We start from the raw sequence: 18,358 nt of genomic DNA on the forward strand, positions 1-18,358 counted from the left end.
GCAAGTAAACACGATCATTTTGTTTGTTTACAAACTGCTGGACAATGAACGTTTTCTCATCGGATAAAACAAAAGTCGGCAGTCCACAACTTTCGTCCAAGCGAAGCAACTTTTTAGCTCATATTTTCTTTCTGCTGCGGTGTAAGTTCTTGAACTTTTCGGAATTTCAATGGCCTTACCCCGAGCTCATTTTTCAATATTTGCCGAATGGAATAGTGCGATATGTTCAGCTTACGAGCCATTTTTATATTTATTTATAATTGTTATATTATAACAATTTAATTATCCTAATAAGTTAATAAACATTTACTAATTTATTCGGAATGTTCTACTTTGGGATGGTAACCGTAGTCATCGGCGGTGTAGGTCACTTTGACGTGTTTGCCATCCTTGGTGACGAACTCGTATTCACCCTTGACAATCCAGGTTTTTTCATCCTCCAAATGACCTTCTTGGAAAGCACGGATTTTGTTGGTCAATTCATAGCCGTATTTGAAGTCTTCCTTGTTGACTTCACGGAATTCCTTAACGACATCGGCTTCTTCGTTGGCAAAGGCAACGGCGAACAGGCAGGCAAGGAGAACAATCTGGAAAAAATATTGTTTTTATTAACAAATTAGAATTTAAAGAGCAATTTCGATTTTGAAATACTTACGGTGAATTTCATTTTTTTGAATATGCGTTTAGTTTGATTATGTTTCCAGAACTTAACTGTCTTTCCTGTGAAAGCATCCGGTATTTATATGGAGAAATTTGTATATTGTTGTTCTAGTTATTGATAGGAAAAACTAGTTAGACATTAATAAATGTGATTTAGTATGTTAATGGGTTAGTGCAAATTTGTTTTTGTGCAATAAAATTAAGAATTGTTGAATCAAGTTTTGCTAAAAATTAATATGATTATTTAAAATTAAAGCCAATAGTTGCTAGTAAAAACTGCTAGCATGAACATTTCAGGATGCTCATATCGTATTAATAGCAGTAACTCGCTGTAGCTAACGAAGACGATCAATGTATTTCCTTTGTATGAAAAAGGGAAGAGCAAAAACATAACATAACCAGTAAAGAAAGGAGCGAGGGACTCAAATACAAAATCTTATGAAACACATATATGCGACCTATAGCTATACCTGAACTGATTTTCAACTAATTTGCACACTTTCTTCCAGCCCTAATATTTCAATTCGGACTTATATAAAAAAATTTTGTGCACAATAAAGATATATATAGAACCTTTTGCATGTAACCAGTAAGAAAAGAACAAACGTCGGGTTGTTCCAAAAATGTTAAACTCTACACCAATATTACTAAATCATATCCATTTTAACCGTTTATACAGTACGAACTAAATTCCTTTTCACTGCAAATTTCAGATCATTAAGCTCGTCTCGAAAGAGAAAACAAACACTTAAATCATAAAACATATGATCTTCGCCTTAACAAGGCAAAACTCAAATTTGAAACCGGTTGAAACATATCTGTTGATGGAGGCTAAATCTTACTCTTCGATAAATTATTGCGTTCAATATTGAACAAATCTCGATCGAAATGAATTTTCATATGTGTATTTTAGATAACCTAAAATAATAATATATAATAATAAAAAAGTTCAAACAACTGGAGTTTCATTTTAATATTCAACATTTAGTTGCCTTCCGGTAGAAATTGTTTCGTACCACATATCTACTATATCTATTAAAGAGGGAAATGTTCGTATGTTTGTTTGTTTGTAATTTATGGACTCGAAAACCGCTGCACAGATTTTCCAAAATTGGAATGCATAACGGAATGTGGAACAAAAATAAATTCGCCAAATTATATTTAAATCGGTTCAGATTTGGATATAGCTCCCATATATATATTTTTGGCCTATTTCAAATATTTGATGCACCAAACATTCCGATTCCAATGAAAATCGGCATGAGTGACGAAATTTGTTACAAAAATAAATTTGTCAAATTACATTCAACTCTGCTCAGATTTGGATATAGCTCCTATTTATATTTGCGATCGATTTGGTTTATTTGATCCACACAACGCGATATGTATGTCCGATTCCAATGAAATTCCGACACACAAAAAAAAAATAAAATTCGGTACAAAAAAAAAAAAATAATTAAATCTATATATATAAATGTAAGTTGTGTTAGTTACTACGCTTATAACTCAAGAACCGCTGATCCGATTTTAACGATTCATACAAATTCTGAATTGTCTCTTTTCCGAAAAGGATAATATTCAAAAAAATCGCGTAAAAATGCGATATATTAACATTTTCATTTTGACTTCTGAAATGTACAATCGTAATGTTTTATTTTGTATGTTTTTTTTTCTATTTTGACTTACTTTTTTCGAATGTACATTTGTAGTGTTTTTTATAATATTTTTTTTTTCTTTTTGATTCGAATATTAATACCAATTTATTTTGACTCGATTTCTTGAGAACTGAAATAGAAGCCGGGTTACATTGAAGTGTAGTACCAAATTATGTGGTGGCGAAACGAAATAGATATTATCGAAATAATTTAACGCGGTCACACCAAATTTAAGTCAAAATTTCTAAAAATCTTGAAAAAAGAGATCTCATTGCAAAAATTCTCAAAACGGGGAAAAAATTACATAAGGTATAACTAAAGAACGGCTTGACAATTCATACAATTTTGGAATGGTATCCAATAAAAATATTAATAACAAATTTCTTTTTGGTGTGATTTTTTTCAATTTGACATACTATATTGAAGTGAACATTTTTGCCTTGAAATCTGAATGAATAATATTTAAAATAAAATGAGTGACCTACGTGGTCCTACATCTTTCATATGGCAATAATCCGCCCAATGAGAACTCAAAATGCAATTCATTGGAACTGCAGTCAGTGAAATACCGAATATAAAGGGTGCAAAATGGTAGAGCGAATTGGACATTTAGGAAAAAAGAAAGAAATTGTTCCTAAACTTTCAAGATGTCTTAAATCGCTTTTGCAGGTCATGATATATGACCCCCGGATAAGGGTACAACCCTATTTCAAGTATTGTTTACATTTTAACCACATTTTTCTCACACTCATTTTAATTTGATAAGAAACCATCCTCGCAAAATATGATCATGTTTTGGTATAACCATCATATAATTTAAGCCATGTTCGGGGTCTTCGACATTTTTTTCATCTTTAGGCCTTTATTTGGCATCTTTGTTTCTAAGGGTGTAAAAAACCTCTTCTCATAATATTTTCAATTTTCGGAGTAGAGTCCATCTTGGACTTGACCACATTCATCAATTGATTTGGCTAAAAAATTGTATTTAGGCAACTCTGGGGTAGAGAATCGTCCCTCGGATAATTGTCCACATAGGCATTTATTCGAGTATAGTTCTCACATTAGTGTACCCACAAATCCGCTTTCCTAACCAATGTTTGGTCAGAAAAGAAAATTTGATATACTATAGAATTTGAAACTCCCAAGAGAATATTGGTTGGGAACGTAGATGTGGGATTAACATTTACATGCCATAAACTCCGAAATATCAAATTGTGGCAGAAACATGAAAATATCACGAATATTAATTTTTTTGTTCGTTATTGAATTATACTATGATGAAAAATATGGACTTTATGGGTTCTCCAACTCACAATTTAAATGACAAAAATAAATTAATTAATATTTCACGGTAATGGGTGTAAAAAAGCAATTATCTTTGACTATTTTGAAATCATTCCGCCCTCAATTATGAGGTGGACAAAACTAAATACCACGCAGCACGGTATTCTTAACATTGGAAATTCAATACCAAAAATTTAGCTGAGTTTTCACATGGGGAAGTTCTATATCATACAGGTTTTTAACACTCAATTATAGCCTTAGGCTGAAAAATAAGATCAGGCTATTCAAAATATCTAAAACCGACGGTAGATTATTATCTATTATAATTTTTCCCATGAATGTTTATTTCTATTTAGAAATTACTATGGAGTTATTTTACTTATAATAAAAATTGTGCCGCTTTCATAATTCTATAATGCTTAAAAAAATATGCATTAAAGACTAAAAGTAAGGGCCGGCAACGCGGACCGGGCCAGCTAGTAATTCTATAATGCTTAAAAAAATATGCATTAAAGACTAAAAGTAAGGGCCGGCAACGCGGACCGGGCCAGCTAGTCTTATATATATAAAAGAAAGTTGTGTTAGTTACTACGCTTTTAACTTAAGAACCGCTGGACTGATTTTAACGATTCATACAAATTCGTAATTGTCTCCTCTCCGAAAAGGATAATATCCAAAAAAAATCGCGTAAAAATGTGATATTTTAACATTTTCATTTTGACTTTTGAAATGTACAATAGTAATGTTTTATTTTGCATGATTTTTTCCATTTTGACTTACTTTTTTCTAATGTACATTTGTAGTGTTTTTTATTTTTTATTTTTGAATTCAAATATTAATACCAAATTATTTAATTGACTTGATTTCTTGAGAAATGAAATTGATGGCGAGTTACATGGAAATGTAGTACCAAATTATGTGATGGCGAAACGGAATAGATGATGTCGAAATAATTTAATGGAATCGAATTTTAAAATAGAAGTACATTCTATTGACAAACTATATAAGGATCTTTAAACATTTGCTGTAAAAAATCAGCGAACAAGTTGAAGATTTTTTCAATGTGTTATTCTTCTTTTGTCATTTTTTTCAATTTGTATTATCCAATTGAATTCAGTAAATTTTTTTGTGAACAAAATAAAGAATAATTTTTCACTATATACAAATTTTCACAAAAAAATGAAATGAGTGGGAAATACGATGTTAACTGACATCTACCTTTCAACTCCAGGGCCTACATCGTGGTTCAGCTGGAAGATGCGAACACATTTAAACAAACAAAAATGACCGAAAAAGCCTAATGGGGCTCATTTCAAAGCGTGGAACTACTTATTTCCTGTCACAATAATCCGTCCAATGTACAATCAGAAAAATACCAAATATAAAGGGTGGAAAATAGTAGAGCGAATGGGATTCTTAGTAAGAAAAGGATTTCTATCCTTCCAGAAATTCTTCCCAAACTTTAAGATACCTTAAATGGCTTTTGCAGGTCATGATCATAATTTTTTTTGCAGGTCATGATCATAACTCACGTATAAGGGTACAACCCGATTTCATATTTATATAACCATCGTATGATTTAAGCTATTTTTGGTGACTTGGTCACTTTTTTAATATTTTGGCCATTATTTGGCATCTTTGTTTCTAAGGAGGTAGAGAACCTCTTCGCATAAAGTTTGAAATTTTCAGAGTAGGGCCCATTTTGGTCTTGACCACATTCATTAATTGATTTGGCTAAAAATTGTATTTATGCCCCTGGGGTAGGGAACCATCATACAGATAATTGCCACATAGGAATTTATTTAAGTAAAGTCCCCACATTGGAGTATCCCCAAGTCCACTTTCACATCTAATTGGTGGTCAGAAAAGAAAATTTTGTTTTCTATTGAATTTGTAACCCCAAGAGAATATTGACTGGGCCACGTTTTGGTATAACCCTTATATAAATGTATCCCTGATTTCAGCTGTGACCGTGGTCTTGGCCACGCTTTTCAACTGATTTGGCCATTATTTGCTGTATTTAGGATACTTTTTGAGTAGAGAACCATCTTACAGAAAAATGTCAACATACGTAAATATTTTGGTACAGTCCCCATATAGTCCTCAGGCCTGCCGATCTATAGTGATGTTTACCGATTGGCGGACAACAACGCGGGTATTTTTTAATCGTCATTGAATTTTACTATGAACAAGAAAATATACTTTTTGGGGACTCTCATGCGCAATTTGATGTGCTATGGTAATGGGTGTAAAAGCGTAATTAACTTTGACTATTCAGAAATTATTTTGCCCTCCTTCCATAGTTATTTATTTCCACTTCGTCGAATCAATATTTATATTAAAATTTGTTCACCTTTATGAGGTAGATTTGTAAAATATTATGCTATGCAAAATTTGCATTAAAGACTAAAACTACGGGCCGGCAACGCGGACCGGGCCAGCTAGTAAATAAATAAATCAAAAAAGCTGTAAGTTCTGCCGGGGCAAACTTTGAATACCCCACCATTTGGTACAAATTTGGCAATTTTCAAAAGAAATAAAATCCGTTAAAAATCCTGTTAAAATCTTTAAAACACCGAATGTAGTCTTATATTAGGGTATATACGACGACGTGCACCTGCATAGGCACCTTTTGTCATAAGCTATTACAATATTCAAATTCGAAGCTTGAAAAAAATCTGTTTAAACTGTAGCTAAAATCATCAAAATACCAAATATGGGGAGGTACCATGGGGGTTATAAAACGTGAACCTGCACAGACAATTTTCTGGCATAGGCTGTAGTATCAATTACGAACTTCAAATGCGGAATTTGAAACAATTCCGGTAAATTATGTCGCTAAAATCGTCAAAATACCCAATATCGGGAGGAACCGTTATATGGGGGCTATACCAAGACGTGAACCTATATGGCCCATTTTCTCTCTTATGCTGTAGTATCTATTACGAACTTCAAATACCGAATTGGAAACAATTCGGGTAAATGTCGCTAAAATCATCAAAATACCGAATATCAGGGGTACCGTTATGTGTGGGCTATACCAAGACGTGAACCTACATGGCCCATTTTCTGTCTTATGCTGTAGTATCTATTACGAACTTCAAACACCAATTTTGAAACAATTCCGGTAAATAATGTCGCTTTAATCACCAAAATACCACATATCGGGAGGTACCCATATATGGGGACTATACGAAGACGTGGACCTACATGGTCCATTTTCAATACCAAAAGTCCTGCAGACATAATACACATTTGAGTAATTTTTTAACAACTTACTTCATTCGGAATCTAGAGGATTTTCACAGAAGGACAGACTGATAGTCAAACGCAGATTGCTAAAGCGACATAGAATTTTATGCTGATCAAGAATATATACACTTTGCGGGGTCTAAAATGTATATTTCGAGGTGTTACAAACGGAATGACAAACTTAATTGCCCTCCATACTATTGTATACATATCAAACACGATATGTATGTCCGATTCCAATAAAATTCAGAATGTGGGGCGGCATTTGGTTACAATAATAAATTTGAAAAGTTAATAAGAAATCAGTTAAGATTTGGATATAGCTACATATATGTATTCTCGGCAGATTTCTCACATTTGATGCACCCAACACGGTATGTATCTCCAATGTCAATGATATATGGAAGGATTGACGGAATTTGGCGTGAAAAAAATTGTGTCAAATTATATTTAAATTGGTTCAGATTGTAATATGATTTTATTGAGAAGCATTGACCCACATTAGGCTAACAGTAAACCAGTAAAGAAAGTCTTAAAGTCGGGCGGGCCGACTTTATGATACCCTACACCACTTTGCTAAATTAGTTGAGCTCCGCATAGCAACTAAAAGTTTTAAGGGGAGAATTCAATCATACACGTTATGATTATAATTATAATTTAAAGTTCAAATGACTAAATATGCCGAAGCATTTGTATCTTTTAAATTCGGAATTGTATTGCCCATTTGGTGCACAATTAATTTGAAATCGGATAAATATATATATATATATAAATATATATATATGGAACCTATATCCAAATGCAAACTGAGCTGTATTTGATATATTTCCGTGAATATCGTTGTTACGGAGTGCATATTACGGCTGTGGGTAACAAATATAACAAATCGGATTAACAGTATATGGGAGCTATAGGAATATCTGAACCGATCTTCACCAAATTTGACATACTAGCTTCTAGACCAAATTCGGTCGTAAGTGGAAAATATCATCCCATTTGGGCAAATATTAGACGTTTGGTTCACAATCAAGGTAAATCGGACGAAGTTATATATGGGAGCTATATCCAAATCTGAACCGATCTCTATCAAATTTAGCAAATGTATTTCTGAGCTGTATTTAATATATTTCCCCAAATATTGTTGTTACAGAGTGCATATTACGGCTGTGGAGGACAAAAATAACAAATCGGAAGAACAATATATATAGGAGCTATAGCTATATCTGAACCGATTTCGATCAAATTTGGCATACTTATTTTCAGGTCCAATCTGATCGTACTTGCAAATTTTCATACTATTCGGACTGATATTACACGTTTGGTGCACAATAAACGGCAAATCGGACGAAGATATATATGGGAGCTATATCTAAATTTTTACCGATTATCTCCAATTTCAATAGGGTTCGTCCTTGGGCCAAACAAATGATTTGTGCAAAATTTCATCTGGATAGCCCAATAAATGCGAACTGTACTTTGTTTACAAAAATACATGGACATACGGACGGACGGACATGTATAAATCGACTCAGAATGTGATTCTATGCAGATCATCAAAAGTAACTATGGGTCTATCATGTTTCCTTTTGCCTGTTACAAACAAATGCACAAAGACATAATACCCTGACCTAAAAAATCTACACAAGAATTTAATTGAGATACGCTTATTATGGGAAAGTATGTTGTTACCTCGAATTCACTAATGGCAATAGAAATACCACTCAACTTCAAAAGATTGCAGTTTCTTGCACGCTTGGCATTTGCTATGAAATTAATAAATCCGAAAGAAAACTAAATTTGTCATGTTCATGGTCAGCTGTTCCTGGCATGTTCATGCGTTTGGAGATCGAGCTTTTTGTTTGTTTACGCATTAAAGTATTACAAAAATTACATTTTTTAAATTTTTTTTAAATTGTTTTTTTTTTTTTAACAAACAAATATTCGCATATCAATTTTGAATGAATGTAAAATCAAGTGCTAGTCATATCTATAGAGATAATGTTATGATTTCTGGAAGCCTTAATGAAAATATACGTTAAGTGTATAAAAAGTTCATTTTATTCTTTTCACCTTTTTCCACTCCTTTCTTTGATATTTTTTCAATCATTAACCCTGTGATTTTAAAAAATTTATAACGTCGAAATTATTTCTTAATATTTAAACACAATAAATTGTGTAATGTTTATTTCTCAATGTTATATTATAACAATTTCTACGGCAAATGAATTAATAAATAAATATTGGTTTACTAATTTATTCGGAATGTTCTACTTTGGGATGGTAACCGTAGTCATCGGCGGTGTAGGTCACTTTGACGTGTTTGCCATCCTTGGTGACGAACTCGTATTCACCCTTGACAATCCAGGTTTTTTCATCCTCCAAATGACCTTCTTGGAAAGCACGGATTTTGTTTGTCAATTCGTAGCCATATTTGAAGTCTTCCTTGTTGACTTCACGGAATTCCTTAACGACATCGGCTTCTTCGTTGGCGAAGGCAACGGCGAACAGGCAGGCAAGGAGAACAATCTGCAAATATAAGATTTTTTATAAGACATGTTTTTGAAAAATCGTTTCCTTCACTACACTTACGGTGAATTTCATTTTGTTCTAAATGTTTAGTTTTTGTGGATTTCTTAAACTGAACTGTTTTTTGGTAACAATGCAATCCGTATTTATACGAAGACATTATTTTGTAGTTCTAGTTTTTGAAAACACAAACTGGAATTCGTTCAGTACAAATATAATTTGATTTAGTATGGCAATTCTGTGTTAATGGGTTAGTGGGAATGGGACATAAAAAGTAGTTTGGAAGATTCGCTTCATGTTTTATATAACACTAATTATATTGTTGTTGTAGAGAGAGAGGAAGAGAGTAGTTGTGTAATCAAAGATACAGGAATAATGATTTCATAGCGATATCTACCATGATGTCATATGTTCCAGACAACTCAGTAGCATTTATGATCGCGTTCGCAAATATAAAACTATTTCAAGAGTTAAATAAATTCCAATCAAATATCAATGCTACGGGAAGAATGTTGTGACTTTGAGAATACTTCAAAATAAATCCGTGTGGAACAACTGAACGGATCTCGACAAAACTCGGCAAAGAAACCTTACATCTTGTAAGGAAAATCCTTGTTATTAAGTGTATAATACGGATTTGAAGAACTTAGTTATAAAATAGTATGAAACATAAAAATGGGAGCTATAGCTAAATCTCATACCATTTGCGCTAATGTTACACATTTCGTGAACGAAGATATACATGGGGGATAGAACTACATAAGAACCGATGTCGTTAAAATTTTACAAGAGTATTTCCCGGCTGATTCTTACATATTGTACTGAAAATCAATATTACGTCATTATTATTAAATTCATTCCATTCAGGCTAATTTTACACAAGACGAGCAATCTACTTGAATTCAAGTAAAGATATAGGTCTTATATCAAAATCTGTATCAATTAATTTTGCAAGGGTTTCTTTATACCCTCCACCATACTATGGAGGGTATATTAACTTTGTCATTCCGTTTGTAACTCATCGAAATACTCATGTCAGGCCAAACAAAGTATATATATTCTTGATCAGCGTAAAATTCTAAGTCGATTTAGCGATATCCGTCTGTCTGTCTCTCCGTCTGTTGTAATCACGCTATCTTTCGAACGAATTGAGATAGAAAGCTAGAATTTTGCACACATGTTTATTTTTCCCAGTAGGCGGGTTAAGTTCATAAATGGGCCATGAAAACGCCCCCATATAACGGTACCTCCCGATATTCGAATTGTTTCAAATTTGGTATTTGAAGTTCGTAATGGATACTACAGCCTATGACAGAAAATTGTTTGTGCAAGTCTTCGTATAGCCCCCATATAACGGTACTTCCACATATAGGATATTTTGATGATTTTATCTAAATTATTCACCGTTTATTTCAAGTTTCGAATGACAAACAATGCCTATGTAGGTCCACGTCGTATAGACCCTAATATAACGGCTATATTCGGTATTTTTTTTTTTAATTGTAACAGCTTTTTTTAAGGATTTTATTTCCAAAATTCATTCATTTGAAAATTTCCAATTATTATAATCGAACCTACAGAGTGAGATGAAAAAACTGCAACCAACTTCAGACTGCTGTCATTTCTAAGCCACTGGTCCGCCAGCTGTTAGAATTTTTCCAGTGACACCTCAATATTTTGTTTGAGAACTTTTCAGAAAAAAGTTATTCGTGATGGAATTTAAGCGTGATAGTGTGATTGTTTTATATTTGGCTGGAAAAACGAAAGTAGCTATCGTTAAGGCACTCTAGCATTTAAATGTAAATAAATCTTTTGTGTCTCGTACCATCGCTCGTTACCGTGATACTGGTAGCGTAGCCCGACGTCAAGGAAGTGGACGGAAGAAAACAGCAACATCAGCAGAAATGGTTCGAAAAGTAAAGAAGCGACTTGATTGAAACCCACGTCGCAGTGGCCGAAAACATATCGCTGAACATATCGAAATATTCCATTGGGCAAATATTGAAAATGAGCTCGTAGTAAAGCCACTGAAATTGGATTTTATTAATTTTATTGAACGAAAGCAAAAATGTCGGAAATGGCATCAAGTTTTAGAATAAGTTTAGATTTTTTCGAATTGGTCACCTTTGGCACGAATTATAGACTTCAAACGGCCAATGAAACCATCACACGCTGCCCGAATTTTGCACTACCGTATTTTGGCCCATTCGACACTTGGGTATTTTTAGTGCCAACCTTGCTTTCCAAAATACTCCAGACACAATATTCCAACGGATTGGTATTTGGTGACCATTGTCCGCTGGAAATGAAACGAGGAACCTCATTTTGTAACGATACTTGAGTGGCACGTGCTGAGTGCGATGGTGCTTAGTCCTGTTGGAATGTCCGATGTTTGCATGATCAAGGCTTTAATAAACCATCCAGAATATTTTCGCGATAATATTCGGCATTTATTCTGATGCCACGGCCGATTAATGCGAGCGGAGAGCGACCATCGGCTGTTATGGCGGCCTACACCATCACCATGGCCGGCGCTTGAGTTCTGGTGGCCAACCGAAAGCTGACCTTTTTGCCAAGTAAACACGATCATTTTGTTTTGCAGTTTTTTCATCTTGCAGTTGCAGTTTTTTCATCTCACCCTGTATGAATGGCATAATTATGATACAGCAATTATTAATCAAATGCAATAAGAAAATACGATATGTTTATGGGCATTTATTTAAAATTTTCAATAGTTTGTTAGAGCTTAAAAATAGTTTAGATAACAAGTTTTGCGCTTCCAATTATGATTTTGAAGCAAACTGATTGTGGTTTTTTAAAAAATGCATAATGCAAATACATAAACTGTCTACAAACACTGTGTGGGCGGGCGAACATAAATTTGAAATATATTTAAATCGCATTCAATATATGAGTCATAATGTTTATATTTTAATGAAACACAGTGCAGACAACACAAACAAGTAAATCAGTATGTATACATACATTAAATACATTTAATAGAGAATTATGTAACATCTCCATGGTAAATAAGAATTTTTGGAAAATTAAATTTATTTGCATGTAGCAATAACAATACCATTGCTAAATCTAAATTTTTACCTCCATTTTTCGAAAGTATGCTTTGAGTGCAAAACAAGTAAAAAAGCTGTAAGTTCGGCCGGGCCGAACTTTTAATACCCTCCACCATTTGGTACAAATTTGGCAATTTCCAAAAAAAAACCGTTAAAAACTCTGTTAAAATCTTAAAAATACCGAATGCTTATACGACGACGTGGGCTTGCATAGGCAACTTTTGTCATAAATTATTACAATATTTAAATGCGAAACTTGAAGAAAAATCTGTTTATAATGTAGCTAAAATCGTCAAAATACCGAATATGGGGGGTACCGTTATATGGGGGCTATACGAAGACGTGGACCTGCACAGATAATTTTCTGGCATGGGCTGAAGTATCCATTACGAACTTCACATACGAAATTTGAAACAATCCCTGTAAATAATGTCGCTAAAATCATTAAAGTACCGAATATCGGGGGTACCGTTATATGGAGGCTATATGAAGACGTCGACCTACATGGCTCATTCTTTGACTTTGGATGAAGTATCCATTACGAACTTCAAATACCAAATTTGAAACGATTCCGGTAAACAATGTCGCTAAAATCATCAAAATACCAAATATCGGGGGGTACCGTTATATGGGGGCTATATGAAGACGTGGACCTACATGGCTCATTTTTTGATTTAGGATGTAGTATCCATTACGAACTTCAAATACCAAATTTGAAACGATTTCGGTAAACAATGTCGCTAAAATCATCAAAAAACCGAATATCGGGGGTACCGTTATATGGGGGCTACAGGAAGACGTGGACCTGCACAGATAATTTTCTGTCTTAGGCTGTAGCATCCATTACAAACTTCTAATGCCAAATTTGAAATAATTCCGGTGAATAATGTCGCTAAAATCATCAAAATACCGAATATCGGGAGGTACCGTTATATGGGGGCTATATGATAACTTGGACCTACATGGCCCATTTACGAACTTAACCTGCCTACTGGGAAAAAATACATGTGTGCAAAATTTTAGCCTTCTATCTCAATTTGTTCGAAAGATAGCGTGATTACAACAGACAGACAGACAGACGGACAGACAGACAGACAGACGGACATGGCTAAATCGTCTTAGAATTTTACGCTGATCAAGAATATATATACTTTGTTGGGTCTGACATGAATATTTCGAGGAGTTACAAACGGAATGACAAAATTAATATACCCTCCATAGTATGGTGGAGGGTATAACATTGTGGCAAAACCATCAATATGCATAAGGATGAATGCTCCGCTATACATAATATTTCATTTGTATGAAAATAAGAAATTGCATATGCCAGATACAAAATTGAATTTAACAAGTAAAGAAAGGATGTTCGGGGCTGACTTTATATTACCCAACTCCAAGATGCATAGTACAGCTAATCATAATGTACTAACGTTTATATTCGGAATTTATATGAAGTAAATGATGCAAAATATGATCGTTGTTGATAGCGTGTTACGGCTTTAGAACGGTGTAAATTAAAAATTGGACTAACGTATGAATGTCATGTCTTAAACTAAATCGCTTTAAACCAAATTTGATGCAGATATTTTTTTATGTTTTCGGGCCAAAAATCACTGCAATAAAGCGCATGGTATGACTTTGAGAAGATTGAAATTTTCATCGGCTAAAACATATGGAATGTTATCTTCCAGAAACGGTAGATCACATTGCAAACTCCAAATGCCAACGTTTAGAAAATTTCGTTGAAAAAATCATCCAATTAAACTTTATATACTTGGACCTATATGGACAGTTCTTTCCAAGGATGTTTTGGGCCCACAAACTGGCCGGACATAATCCCCATGAAAAGTATGACTGTCTGCTGTTGGTTAAGTCCGAAAATTTTACAAACATAATCCTCAGAAGAAAATAAAGCTTAAGTTGAGTTTATGGCCTATGCTCGGATTGACCTGAACTTAAAAAGAAAATAAATTACGTAGGTATTTATACCCTACACCACATAGTGTCGGGTATTACGTCTTTGTGCATTTGTTTGCAACATGGAAAAGAAAGCGAGGTAGACTCATAGTTACTTTTGAGGATCTGTCCATGTATTATTGTAAACAAAATGCAGGTCGATTGAGATGAAATTTTCCAAACAACATTTGTTTGGCCCAAGGACGAACCCTATTGAAACTGGTGAAAATCGGTTCGAATTTAGATATATCTCCCATATCTTCAACCGATTTCGGGTTAATTGTGTACCAAATGGCCAATTTCAGTCCAAAAGAACTAATTTTTGGCACATCCGATCAAATTCAGTCTAGAAGCAAATACATCAAATTTCGTAAAAAGCTCCCATACATACGTTTCATCCGATTTGATGCTAAAGTCCCTCACATGCGTAATATGTACTCCACAACAATCATATTTGATACTAGACATCAGATACAGTTCGAAAATACCTGTGCCAAATTTTATCGAGATTTTTATATAGCTTCGATATACATCTTCATCCGATTTTACGGTTATTTTTCACCATTTATGTAAGGTGAGCTCAAATTAGATAAAACTCTTTATATTGACATATCGGTCCACGTTTTGGTATAGTCCCCATATAACGGTGCCTCCCGATATTCGGTATTTTGATGATTTCACGGATTTGTCTTAAAATTGGTATTTGTAGGTCATAATAGGTCCTAGTTCGTGTGGTGGAATATTGTATGGTGGTGGCGAAACATTGCATGTAAAGGTCCACGATTTGGCATAGCCCCCATATAATAGTACCTCCCGATATTCGGTATTTTGATGATTTTTGCCACGAATATGTCTAAAAATTTGTATTTGTGGGTCACAATGGGTTCTAATGTTTCGTTTCCCCTATTAAAAGTTTGGCCCGGCCGAACTTAATGGCTTTTAATTGTTTAATATTACCCTTATCGAAGTCATAAACTTTTTTGTTACGGGAGATCTTCAGAATACGCATAGTGGATTAGGGTATCATATAGTCGACCCCGTCCAACGTTCGACCTTTCCCTACTGGTTTTAACATGCTTAACTGCATAGTTATTTTTGTCGTGGGGGATATATGGGGTTATTCGACCCGAAAGTTCGTATACCAAATTCGCATTTTATGCAATTCTACAAAACTGATATGTTCAAAACTACAAGAGATATCAGCACATTTTGCACCATTTTGGAAAGCAGGGGTATAGGCTATAATGTAGTAGGTAGATCTTGATTCCCAATAATAGGTCCATTTTCGTTTTTAGGGAGTTTTCAAAAAGTCCAGATACAAAATTAATCATTTTTTTACTGCTCCGGAACCGGTTCAAACAACCATCGTATGACCAGTTGTTGGATAGGCATTTTCATAAGCTTGAAAATCGTACCTTGAAAGGATGATACATTTTGTACATATCAATTTTCTAGAACCGAATTTTGTATCCGAACTTTCGGATCGACTAACCGTGCAACCGGGTATTTCCCCCACGAAAAAAATTACTTTGCCGTTTTGGGGTTTATGTCCGCTGTTTCTGGGGATTATGGCCGATTTTTACGAAGATTATGGGAATTATTTCCTTTTTTGGCCATAACCCCATAATGGAATGGGGATTATGTCCGTGGGGCTTATGAAACGACAACTATAACGATACCAATCGATATTCTATATTCAGCTAATTTAAAGTCTTAATATTTAGCGAAATCGTTTAAAATTCGTATGTAGAGTTCGCCATGGGTTCTATCTTCTGTGAGAGAATATGCCGGAATATATCCATGATTTTTTACTCCTCCATCTAGCGGTAACTCGGCATATTTGGTATTTTAGTGATTGTAGCTACAGTTTTCAACAGAATTGTTTGAATTTTGAAATTCGCAATAAATAACAACCGCTCACACTTAACGACACCGTTAGCTTTTTCAGACTTTTTACTAACCGATTTTACTTGCAAAAATAGAACTGACTCGAATATTACATCCCAGTACTATTATTTTTTTTAAGATTTTCTTTACTTGTTACCCAATTTACTGTTCAATACGGATATTCTCTTCGTATGATAAATGACAACAGGGCTTCACTACGTCCATGAAGTGAGGTACGGAAATTTGATGCAATATATTTCAAAATTACGGTTTAAATCACAGATTTTCAAAATATGTATAGTAATCGATATGTAACATAGCATACCTTACCATAAATTAATCAACTAACCTTGTTTGAAAACGAAACATTTCTCTCAATAGGAATTTCCTGGTTTTAGTAAGGATTTCATAAATAGATATTGGAATGCAAGTGCACGCAAGAATTGACAAAACATGACAGACACATGTGCATTTACTACAGAACCTAATTAAAAACTAGAAAACTATTCCAAAAATAACTGTTACCGACATACTAAATCAAATTTCACATTCCGGTTTCGCTATCACTTTCAGATTTGAACTACTCCACGAATTTCCCATATAAATTCAGATTTCAGTTTTAGATTAATCAGTTCAAATTTCACTTGAGAACCAAACTAGAATCAAAATGAAATTCTCCGTGAGTATTGGGTGGAGAAACACTTTCTAAATAAAATTTTAATAACCAATTGTTCTACAGATTGTTCTCCTTGCCTGCCTTTTCGCCGTTGCCTTCGCCAACGAAGAAGCTGATGTTGTCAAAGAATTCCGTGAAGTCAACAAGGAGGACTTTAAATATGGCTACGAATTGACCAACAAAATCCGTGCTTTCCAAGAAGGCCATTTGGAGGGTGAGAAGACCTGGTTGGTCAAGGGTGAATTTGAATTCGTCACCAAGGATGGCAAACACGTCAAAGTGACCTACACCGCCGATGACTACGGTTACCATCCCAAAGTAGAACATTCCGAATAAGAATGTAGCATATTGTCTGTTAATAAATTAGTACATCAATTTTTTAGAAAATTACCTGAAAATGTCTTTAAATAATAATTGGTTTGGCGGCCAATATCAGAGTAGGTACAGGAGTTTTAATCGACCCGATTAATCGACTCGGGGCCGATTTTATGATACCCTACACCACTTTGCTAATTTAGTTGAGCTCCACTTAATAATTAAAAGTTTTTATGGGAGAATTCAATCATACACGCTATGACTATAATTATAATTTAAAATGCAAAGGACTAAATATTCCGAAGCATTTGTATCTTTTAAATTCGGACTTGTATTGCCCATTTGGTGCGAAATTAATTTGAAATCGGATAAAAATATATATGGGAACTATATCCAAATCGGAACCGATCTCGATAAAATTTGGCAAAGATATTTCTGAGCTCTATTTGATATATTACCCTGTTACGGAGTGCATATTACGGCTGTGGGTAACAAATATGACAAATCGAATGAACAGTATATATGGGAGCTATAGCTATATCTGAACCGATCTTCACTAAATTTGACATACTAGCTTCTAGACTCAATTCGGTCGTAAGTGCCAAATTTCATCCAATTTGGGCAAATATTAGACGTTTGGTGCACAATCCAATGTAAATCGGACGAAGTTATATGTGGGAGCTATATCCAAATCTGAACGGATCTCGATAAAATTTAGCAAATGTATTTCTGAGCTATATTTGATAAATTTCCTCAAATATTGTTGTTACAGAGTGCATATTACGCCTGCGGAGGACAAAAATAACAAATCGGATGAACAATATATATGGGAGCTATAGCTATATCTGAACCGATTTCAATGAAATTTGGTATACTTATTTTGAGGTCCAATCTGATCGTACATGCGAAATTCCATACTATTCGAACTGATATTACACGTTTGGTGCACAATAAAAGGCAAATCGGACAAAGATATATATGGGAGCTATATCTAAATTTTTACCGATTATCTCCAATTTCAATAGGGTTCGTCCTTGGGTCAAACAAATTTTGTTTGCAAAATTTCATCTCAA

At 34.1% G+C, this 18,358-nt stretch overlaps 3 protein-coding genes across 3 annotated transcripts; 1 reads left to right on the forward strand and 2 right to left on the reverse strand.

Annotated features, from left to right (window-relative positions):
* Nucleotides 1-314: 314 nt before the first annotated feature.
* LOC105262294 (larval cuticle protein 9-like) lies at nucleotides 315-667 on the reverse strand. The gene is made up of 2 exons (XM_059127556.1): nucleotides 656-667; nucleotides 315-587 (listed from the first exon to the last, which is right to left on the reverse strand). Exons 1-2 carry the CDS (start codon nucleotides 665-667, stop codon nucleotides 315-317), a joined length of 285 nt encoding a protein of 94 aa, XP_058983539.1.
* Nucleotides 668-9,104: 8,437 nt separating this feature from the next.
* Nucleotides 9,105-9,505, reverse strand: LOC101892415 (larval cuticle protein 9). The gene is made up of 2 exons (XM_011296922.3): nucleotides 9,441-9,505; nucleotides 9,105-9,377 (listed from the first exon to the last, which is right to left on the reverse strand). The coding sequence occupies exons 1-2, from the start codon at nucleotides 9,450-9,452 to the stop codon at nucleotides 9,105-9,107; spliced, it is 285 nt and encodes a 94-aa protein (XP_011295224.1). The 5' UTR covers nucleotides 9,453-9,505.
* A 7,404-nt stretch (nucleotides 9,506-16,909) lies between these two features.
* Nucleotides 16,910-17,360, forward strand: LOC101892244 (larval cuticle protein 9). The gene is made up of 2 exons (XM_005190160.4): nucleotides 16,910-16,973; nucleotides 17,034-17,360. The coding sequence occupies exons 1-2, from the start codon at nucleotides 16,962-16,964 to the stop codon at nucleotides 17,304-17,306; spliced, it is 285 nt and encodes a 94-aa protein (XP_005190217.1). The 5' UTR covers nucleotides 16,910-16,961; the 3' UTR covers nucleotides 17,307-17,360.
* Nucleotides 17,361-18,358: the final 998 nt, after the last annotated feature.

This window comes from Musca domestica, unplaced genomic scaffold, assembly GCF_030504385.1.
Source record: "Musca domestica strain aabys unplaced genomic scaffold, Musca_domestica.polishedcontigs.V.1.1 10, whole genome shotgun sequence".
Taxonomy (NCBI): domain Eukaryota; kingdom Metazoa; phylum Arthropoda; class Insecta; order Diptera; family Muscidae; genus Musca; species Musca domestica.